Source organism: Solea solea, chromosome 8 (assembly GCF_958295425.1).
Source record: "Solea solea chromosome 8, fSolSol10.1, whole genome shotgun sequence".
In the NCBI taxonomy this organism is placed as follows: domain Eukaryota; kingdom Metazoa; phylum Chordata; class Actinopteri; order Pleuronectiformes; family Soleidae; genus Solea; species Solea solea.
Genome location: NC_081141.1, coordinates 4,829,654 through 4,839,744, shown reverse-complemented (window position 1 = coordinate 4,839,744; position 10,091 = coordinate 4,829,654). Strand labels below are relative to the sequence as shown.

Below are 10,091 nucleotides of genomic sequence, written 5' to 3'. Positions count from 1 at the left end.
TAAGGTACTCTCGCTCCATCTTTATCTAATGTCACTATAGTGTGTGAAGTGTATGTGAGGAAGAGGTGGATGATGAGAGAGAAAATGATGATGAAATATAAAGTATAATGTATAAAACCACTGATTTAAATAATTTAATAAAGAAGCCCTGAAAGGCAAGTAGAAAAAAAGTAATTTTATTCTTTTTTTAAAGATAAAAAAAATGACTTGTGTTGGGATTTGCATCCACCTCTCTTGTTTTGAACGGAACTTTATTTGTCAACTGATTTTACCAAAAGATTCCTTCAAAATACACACTCTAGAGTGGTGGCACAGCACCCCCAATGGCCAAAAGCGGTATTACAAAAACAAACACAAAAATACTTTTTCTTTTTGCACAAACTCCTCCTTTGTGACTCTTTCTCCCCCAAAGAGTCACAAAAAAAGAAATGTTCCCTTGCTGTTCAGGGCGTCCATAATTTGAAGAGGGACCAACATGAAAGATGCAAAATAGTAAGCGCCTTAACTTTATCACATACCACGCAGTAAATGTTTTTCTTCCTTGGACTCAGCGTGTCTGTAACATCACAATTCACGCATGAGTAACTCCCTCCAGGGTGAACAGAACCCCACAGAGCACAAGCACTGGCAACAGGAATGGTGTTAATCGACCTTTTTTTCAACCGCTTCATCTGGGTTCTTAAAATCCCGGGTATTCCCATTATTTCCCCGCAAAGGCGGTTTCAGACCGGCTCGTCTGGGTTTGCTTCTCCCCACAGAGAGAAGACGGTTCTGGAAACCCTGCAGCGCAGTCTCCCAAATCACCCAAGCCCAGTGGAGGCCGCGGCAATCGAAACGTGATAGAGTCTGGGACCTCCCGTCTCATTACCAATCTCAAAACAGCCGTCATATGGGAACTAATGCATTAGCTCGCATTGGGGGGGAAGAAGAAGCCTGGGCAGCCGCTGCACAGCGGCTTAAAAACACTTTCATACATGATTTATTAGCGGGGAGAGAAAAGGAGCTCGGACCCAACCATTCATTTGATGCCCATCGTATTAGCGTGGTGCCGTGTTATTAGCAGCCATTGTGGTGCGTAAAAACCCCTTAGGTCTGTTCCAGTGTTCGCTGAATCCTCGGTGAACTCTGTGCCAAATGCTTTTTTTGGAAGAAAGAGCATAGAAAATTCAATCCCAAACCCCCAGCAACCGAGTTTTCTCACAGATAAATCAGGAGGATTAGAAGGACACAATAAAACCGCGATACCGTAATGAAGAAACGCGCGATCTTATATTACAGTCGGCTCTCTGTGACGAGCCCAAGACCTGGAATAATTCATCAAATAGGGCCGTGTGTAAAAATAAAAAAAACGGTTCAACATTAAAACATAAACAATGCCAGCAAAAAAAAAAGAAGATAAAAGCGGGGAAAAAAAAGCCCGAGGGTGAAGAATGGCTCTGGAAAAAGAGCTGACAATCGCAGATACTGTAATAACCCACCTTGGGTTGGATATGCTAGACAATGTGTCAATTGATTCCCTTCTGATGATGGACTGTGTGTTGAAATAAATTGACCTTGCCAGACGATGAGTGAAATTGATGGAGCTTTTCATCTCCGGAGGGCCGTTCTTCACTCCGCTGTAAAATGGATGGAGCACAAGACACAGTGATTGAGTCGGGGTGGGGGGGGGTGTAAGACGTGTGTTCTTCTTCTACCAAAAGCTTGTTTGGTAAATAATAGTTACAGGAAAAATCACTATGCAGTAACTGCAGGGGTTAAGTACCGTTTGTTGACTAAATGATTAGACCTGGAAGCACACGGCGCTAAAGCGAATCCGGCCACGGGCAGATGCTACCCGCTGAAGGAATATCTGGCTCAATTACCGGGGGTCTAAATTGAAAGTGATAGTGATTTAAGTCTTCCCAATACGCCAGGCCCATTCTGGCAAACGGTCTTTTCAAGGAGCCTTTTTTTTACACACAAAAAAACAAAAAAACCTCGCTGGAGTGTGTGAGACAGAGGAGTGCCATTGATTTTCAGTAACATCCCCTAATGACCTGGCCACGGTTTGATCCACGCTGTTATTAGCGGCTGATACCCTGGGACAGGATTGGTGGGTCTCATGACACACACACAGCATGGAGATGAGTAGTTGAGGTATTACCGGGATGAATTGGTCGTCTCTGGACCGAGGTCTTGTCAATATTAGGACGGGGGCACCTCAGGGCTCTCTCCGTGGCCCGCACCAGAGCACCTTCTGGCCTCATTAGAAAAGCAGATGAGTGGTGTTGCACGGGGAGAGCGGGTGGGGGGGTTGGGGGGGATGTGCACAGCATCTCCTCCACCATCCGATAACCTCCCTCCCAGACATTGCTCCTTTTAATGAGTCCAGACCGTGGGTCAATATGCCACTGGGTTGCCAGTCGATACCAGTTACCTGCAACACAAACACTCAAAACCTGCTTTCATACAAAATCAATGTCCTATTAGTCCCTCCCTGTATTGCCTTGGCCCAGCGCCATCGATTCCCTCTGAGGAGCAGTGCTGCCCATGTATGACAGATTATGGTCAAATGATCCGATGGCTGAGGCTACACCGCCAGACAAGTGTGTAGCCTTTATGATTTCAGAGTAATAGCGTGATGATCAGATGAGCAAATACTCTAAATGCTGGAAAGTGAGGCACAAGCACTATCGGCAAACCAAACATCAACCTTCAACTCAGTGGACGTGGCTCGCGGACACATTGGGGATTAAACACAGGCGGCACATGAGTGACATTAGGTCCAAACTTTATTCTGTACATTTTTAAACCGTGAATGTTCATTTTCGTTTTTTGCAGGCCTAAAACTCTACTTTGTTTTGTATACAACAGTCTAAGAAAAACAACTGCACAACACCACAAGGTCGACAGAAAAGGTCCTTTTGCTGCCCACTGAAAGCGTCCTTCTCTTGTGTCCGGGGCTGGTCCAGTTTGTGACTTGGAAGTCTTTCAATAATCCGTCATTATTTCATTGGTAGATATAAACACGTGTTAATCCAGGTTTCTCTCAAGTGTCACCAGTATTGTCTGCTGCCTCCAGGTGATCTCCATCAGGGTGCTGAGTGCTGCTTTGCATAGATTGCAGATGATCCTTGTCGGCCCCCTTGCAACACCCTCCCATCGCACTTCCCCGTCCGTTTAGCCCGGTTTGTCAGTTTCACCGCGACGTTCTCGCCCCCGTGTTTCATATCATTTTGTTTTTCTAGAAATGGTTAAAAAGCCTAATAAATTTACATGGTAATTTTGCAGCAGAGGAATATGAACAATTTATTTACATCAGATTACTTTACAGAGACTGAACGGAGACCCCATAATATATATTTTTATCTGCATATCTCAAAGGCAAAAACAAATGAACAGAACATATGTCGCCATGTAACGTCGTACATTGTCATCGTTGAGGATATCCTGGTACCATGAGGTTTAGTTATTGACGGCTGAAAGCAAAACTCCAGTCTTTACAGTGGGTCATAATGGATATGTCTCACAATCAGCTGGGATAAATATTGTAAAATGTGTGACTAATGCACAAAATACATAAAATTCATAGAAATGATATTTATACATGGAACACGGATAGGAAATGTACAAACTCATTTCAGGACCTCTCTCTCCGCACGGAGCTGAAAAAAGAGATATTGGATTAATATATTAATTATCAAATATTTAAGTCGGATATAAACACACGCGCGTTTGTGTTTCCGTCCCCGACATTTTGGAGCCTCCAGTCCACTAAAAAGTGAAGTCATGGCATGTGCTTAATCAGCCGTACACACCTTCACTTTACAATCATACCCTTTCCCTTTGGGAGTTTTTGCCCTCCTTTGATGAAGAGCAGTGCATCTTGTTCACCAGGAGATTTCAAATTAGGGGACAGTGGAGTTTGTGAGTGTGTCTGATAAGATTTTGTGCACTTTCTTTAAAAAGAAGCTACCGGGCCTCTACCTCTTTGGGGTTGCGGGACGGGGAGTAGTCTCGTGGGTCCTGTGTGGAGGTGAGGGGGGTAGTCCTCCTGGGTGACGCTGGCCTGGCACTGCCAGCTGGCACAAGGGGCGGGGGCGCACTGAGTGCAGCGGTAGGGGGCGTTCTGTTCATGGGGCCGTTGTGGCCCGTGGAGGGGCTGAGTCTGGGGTAGGGCATGCCACCGAGGTGGGACATGAAGGGAGGCATGTGGGGTAGGTGGCCCTCCATGGGGGACTGGTGCAGCTGATGGAGGCGAGCTCTGTCCAGCTCCTCCCGCAGGTGCATGCGCTCGCGCTCCTCCGCCTGCTGTCTCATCCGCTCGTGCTCCCTGCGCACCTCCAGCAGGTGCTCGTGGTGCGAGTAGTCATGTGCCTCCCTCTCGCGGTATGCTCGCTCCTGTTCGTACGCGCTGGGGAAGCGGTGTCCCTGCTCGGCCCTGAGCTGGAAGTCCATGCGCCGCTGCAGGTCCAGGCTGCGGTAGGCCTCTTTAAGTGGGTCCCACGGGAAGGCCGGGTGGGGTAAACGCTCTCTTCCAGCCAGAGGACTCACGCCCATGAAGGGAGCCATGCGAGCCCGGTCCAACACGTTGAGACTGCCCATATGGGGCATGGCACTCATGGAGAGGGGCAGCGAGTGAGCCATGGGGACACCGTGCAAGCCTTGTGCTTGGATTTCATTGCCACGCGGTGAGGGAAGAGGCTGCTGCTGGGACAGAGGCGGGTGGTGGTGGTGCGGGTTTCCGGGCTGCCCAATGAGAGCAGGAAGAGCTTGGGTTGGAGGCTGGGGCGCGGGCTCCGAGCTCACCACCATGACCTCCTGCTCTTCCTTCCTCTCCTCCTTAATCTTCATGTCGTTTTTCACCTTGTGGAGCAGGTCCACTGACGGGGGCTCTTTCTTCTCATTGTCCTTGAGTGTCGGCGGGGGCCCGCCTGCTATCTTCATGCTCTGCTCATTGATCACTGCCTTGGAGTACGGGGAAGGAGAACGCTGAGACTGTTTGATGGAATCCTCCGAGGATCTCCTCTCGAGCATCTCCTTGCCGGGGGAGCGACTCTCCTTCACCTTCACATCAGCCAGTGCGGAAGCCTCTCGGTGGCGCTCCAGCAGCTCCTTCTCCGCCTCGCGAACTCGGTCCACGCTGCCACTGTGATGCCGACCCGAATCGCTGGAGTTCTGGCTGTTTGAGCGGATAAGGTTACTGATCTGGTAGCTGACGGGAGCGGACGCCGGGGACGAGCGGTTGGAGTGTCGATTGCGATCCACAGAATCCCTGAAATGACAACATGACAGTAATGTCATATGCGTTTGAATTCTCTGCCGTGTTGGTGTGTGCATGCAGAGGCCTGCAGTATTTGGACACATTTGCTCGCGCTCACATGCTAATGCTATTTGGAAAATGGATTATGAATGTAATATTTATAAACTGTGTCCATGGAGGAGAATATTTTTAAGTTTTCCTGTGAATAAAACCACAAACACACCTGTCTTTGTCCTTCTCCTCCTTCCCGATGGAGGAGTCTCTTTTCTCTCGCTCCCTCTCTCGCTCCCTCTCCCGCTCCCTCTCTCGCTCCCTCTCGTGGCTGTTGGCCGAGCTGCTTCTCTCGGTGTCTGCGGTCTTGGGCCACTGTGGCGGGGTGGGGAAAGACGGCGGGGTGCGTCGCAGTCGGTTCCAGGTGTCGTGGTGGGGGCTGCCGAATGTGGGCAGGCCTCCTGGCCCCTCCTTGGCGCCAAACATACTGTTGGACCCTGGAGGCAAAAGAAGGGAGACAGACGTGGGAGCCAGTGTAAGTTAATCGAGCACAAAACCTTCTTCAGGACACATATGATGAGAAAGACTCAACAACAAAAGGTTTTGTCTTTGTCTCTGGAGGCTCTCTCACTGACGCTGTTTGAAAGAGGTAGAGGTTAATGGCTCCCCCCACCAATGGAAAAAAAGTACTCATTTGTTTTTGGACTAAAGGGTTTCTCCCTTCCCCTTTTTTTTGCACCACATGAACAGGGGATACTCACTTGCCCTCAGGAGTTGAGGGCTGTGAAAAGCCAAGGGAGACCTTAGCATTCCACGGCATGTCTATTCCAATTACATCCATTTTCACAGCAGGATTTGGCACACAAGAATAGGGAGGGACGGAGAGAAAGAGAGAAAGGCATAGAGAGGAGGATGCAGGGGGAAGAGAGAAAGCCCTTCATGGTGGTGCAGAAGGTGCTTATCAAATAATTAATAGATGAATTGCCACCAAACAGCAGACCTGAGAGTGCATGTTGGCAGAAGTGCAGCCAGATTAAAGGCAGGCTGTTGGGGACAAGGCTGGTGGATGAAGTGGAGGCAGGGAGGAGGTCTGCTATGGCCTGTTGTGCTGCGCTACTGGGCTTCGCTGGGCTAAGTTTGCTCTGCCACAGAAACTAGAGCAAAGTTTCATCATTTTTTTCTTTTTTTTTTTCCTCCCCTCCTGGCTCTCCCTGTGGTCTAAACTCTGTCCTACTCTGTTCTGTCACCGGCCACAGGGGCCAGATTGTAGGGGGTAGCAGTGGAGGAGGAGAGGGGGGGCCAGCGCTTACCAAGCGAGGGGTTGCCTAATCCTCCAAAGGCACTGCTTGAAAGGTTGCCGAGGCCGCCAAAGGAACTGGAGCGACTGAAAGGATCTGCAAAATGCCAAACAGGGATTAGCAAAAGGGGGGGGGCTGGCTTGCAGTGCTCACCCCAACACCAGCCCATTCCACTCGGCTTTTCTCTTACAAGCGAGCTTTCTTTTTTAGCGCTGCCATTCTAGCTCTCTGCCTGATAATTCTGCGATTGCCAGGTCATCTGGATTCACTGCCACTAACTGGAGTGGAGAGTCTCTGCCTCCGCTGGGGCCAGTGGAACAAAATTGCTTAATGGGGAAATTTGTTTTGAGTTGTTGGAGCTCTGCTGAAAATGGCCTGTGGTAGAGCAGGGGAAGTAGAAGCTGTAAAAAACACAAGGCTAGACTGACTGTAATGATTTAATTGGAGAACAGTGTCTGATGGGATCCACTGGTGCAGACTCTCGCCTCCACGCACGTATAGCAATAACACAGTCGTCTGCTCTGACACGTCAGTGAACGACATTTACCACCTGATCATTTGCAGTCCCATTTTAATCCACCAGGAAATGCAGCACGTATCTGCAGATTACGGTTTAAGGATTTGCATCTCTGGTGTTAATAAAGCAGCAAAGACGACAATTTCCTTTGCCTCACAGATCGTGTCTTCCTCCTCTGTGCAGTGTGTGTGTGTGTGTGTGTGTGTGTGTTATCCCATGAAATCAACCCAAACACTGTCTCGGTGACAGAATGGTGAAAGATAATTACATGCACAAATAAACCTGGTAGTAAACAGTAGCTATGGATTACAAAATCAACGTTGCATGCGAAGAGAAAATGAGTGTGACGTATCGCTAAGTGCAGTTTCTCTCCAGTTTCACTAAATTCAGAGCAAATCGGAGCTATTTTAAGAGCTTATCCTTTAAGAATCATAACGTCTGACTGCTGCAGCCGCCGAGTGACGACGCTGGTCAACTGGATTCCACATTAAACTTCAAATGAAGCCGAGATCAAAACGTTTCAGGTGACACCCAGGTGGCTCGTAATGTGTTTAAGACAGGAGTGCAAAAGAGAGAGAGGGAGAGAGGGAGGGAGGGAGAGAGGGTAGAGGAGGAGGAGAAGGTAAATGTATAAAAAAATTGAACGTGGGTTTACTTACACTTACCTGCCATATGGCTAGGAGGCAGGAAGCCACTGGGGTGAGGGGCATGGCCATAGGGGGAGGGCGCTGGGTGGCCAGAGCCTGTTAAGAGTGGAAAGGAGAACATTGGTATTATGATCCAATTTGAAAGAGAGAAAACACACTTATTTCCCACCCACGGCAATCATCATTCTAACCCGCGTGATTATCAATGACACAACATGTAAATGGGAGTAAATACTGCAGAAGCACCACATCTGTGGAGTGTAGAGACAGCTGAGTGTTGTCAATACGCAAATGAACAAATAACATTTGGGTTTTTATTGCAGCGGCTGCACACTCCTGTGTGTGTGTGTGTGTGTGTGTGTACTCAACTATAGCTGCTTATTGAGGTCAACTCCACACTGCGCCTCTCTCCCAAAACAGTAACCATCACCCAAAACTCCATGAATGGTTAATGAGAGAACCAATTACAGCAGGGTCTCTGACACACCACTGCATAATTACCAGTCAGAGGCCATTTCTCCTCCCTTGTTGCCCTCCAACGCAGGGCAAATCAGTCTATTACCTGAATGAGAGTCATCCATATTCATAGAATGTCTGACTCCATTTACTGGCAAAACATTCGCTTACAAAACAACTATAATTAAGTGAACATTACACGCGAGGGGGAGGGGAAATAACGGCGCTATTTCTTTGCAGCGGCGGAGGAACGATTTCAACGACAGGGCAATAAAATACACATAAATGCACTCGAGAAACGGTTCGTGATGTGCACCGTGTGACCCCCACTGACCTGTGGAAGAGAACATGGGTCTCGCCAGGTCGTGAGGGTACGGGATGCCTGGGAAGACTCCTGGAGCTGGGGGTCGGCTGAACAGGTCCAGCTTCCCGTTCATGTCCAGTTTGTGAGGATCCAGCTGCATTTGCTGTAGTCAGGTAGAGGGAGAGCGAGACAGAGAGACAAAGGAAATTAGGTCGCTATAAGAAAGCATCATTTCCAGCAGCAGAGTGAGAGGGATTTGTCCTCAGCTACACTGGGTGACAGATTTGTCAGAAGACGATTTGTCAACAATGGCTCTATGTCTCCAATTTTGGCCCACTGTGTTATCCAAATGTATGTAAGCTGATTAGGGAACACTAAATCCTTGGTAACGGGCGTTCAGAGCCCAAGAAGAGCCGACACCACAGGGCCAGTGGCATTAGCGGAGGATCTCCATGGCGAGGCCACACCATCCTCTGTCAGTGAGAGGAGTATTTCCACACTGGCATTTGTTTTGCTCACATGTTGCATTTTGGTCAACACATTATTTCAGCCACTATTTCTATGATATGATAAATGACATGGGACGCTTTTTTTTGTTTTTTTTTGATCTGCCCTTTGTGAGCCGAGCACAAAACCTTTGCACAAGAGAAGAGTCCAGATTTTGGCTTTGTCAATAACTTCTCAGTCTTCCTGGATCCAGTAACACGATTATAGATTGTTGTTTACAGGTAAAAGATCCAAACTATGACACAACCAGGACTATCTGGGGACATTATTGCATTACATTAATGTACTGTATGTTTCGATTTTTGACATGACAAGCAAAACTCCTGCAAGACATCATTTTGCATCTCACGCACCTTCATTTTCTGCTGGTGGTGGTAGATCTGCCATGCGATCTGGACATGCACTGCACACCACTTGCCAGGTTTCTAAAAATTTACAGAGAAACTGAGGTTAGCCTGCTGGCTTTGATATTGGGGAGCTAAAAGTGGATTTTGGCATCAATATGTTCTGGCCAAACTACAAAGTGGGAACTGGTCAGAGTTTTCAACCCAATAGAGTCCTCAATTCTAGCCGTAAATGCAGCCAACCATTTTCTTTTTTTTTCTTAAATCGGAGAATTCGCAGTGTCAGACTTTGTGGCCTGGCCAGAGAGATGACACGCTGAACAGAAGATGGACAAGGCGACCACTTACCCTAACAGATGTCCTGAATGGATCTGTTATCTGTATGGACAAACACATGATCATTATCATCACCAACAATGACGACCACACAGTCCTACACACCGTTATGACTTAAAACACATGTTTGGAAAAAAAGGGGGACGTTTGTTTTGGGTGATTTCAGCGTCACGCTTACCCGTGGATCCTTCTGTAGGAGTGTGTGAGGTACGGCTCCGGGACGCGCCGCTACGTCAATGGGATTCGATGGCTGGTGGAGAGAGAGAGGAGCAAACACAGAGATACAGGTTCATCCATCGTTGACAGAATACAGAAGGTTTCAGGAGGTAACGTATGTATGTAATCTCTGTCTCTCAATCAGAGGTTAAATTGTGGTCAGGAGGCAGCGTGGAATCATGGGGATTTCTGTCTCGTTTCTGTCTCGTTCACCTGTGCATTTATGCTTTTGG

The 10,091-nt window shown here is 48.0% G+C and overlaps 1 protein-coding gene across 9 annotated transcripts in view; it reads right to left on the bottom strand.

Annotated features, from left to right (window-relative positions):
* Positions 1-2,753: 2,753 nt before the first annotated feature.
* The window catches only part of fbrsl1 (fibrosin-like 1), a 280,456-nt gene continuing 273,118 nt past the window's right edge, over positions 2,754-10,091 (bottom strand). For 5 of the 9 annotated variants that reach the window (XM_058637269.1, XM_058637271.1, XM_058637272.1 and 2 more), the window contains 8 exons: positions 9,821-9,892; positions 9,655-9,684; positions 9,316-9,387; positions 8,486-8,618; positions 7,708-7,791; positions 6,544-6,627; positions 5,466-5,730; positions 2,754-5,254 (listed from right to left, as the gene is read on the bottom strand). In XM_058637269.1, the coding sequence (XP_058493252.1) occupies positions 3,952-5,254; positions 5,466-5,730; positions 6,544-6,627; positions 7,708-7,791; positions 8,486-8,618; positions 9,316-9,387; positions 9,655-9,684; positions 9,821-9,892 (2,043 nt within the window). In that variant the 3' untranslated portion in view covers positions 2,754-3,951. The remainder of the gene's footprint in view (positions 5,255-5,465; positions 5,731-6,543; positions 6,628-7,707; positions 7,792-8,485; positions 8,619-9,315; positions 9,388-9,654; positions 9,685-9,820; positions 9,893-10,091) is intronic. The other 4 variants (XM_058637270.1, XM_058637274.1, XM_058637275.1 and 1 more) reach the window with 4 other exon arrangements.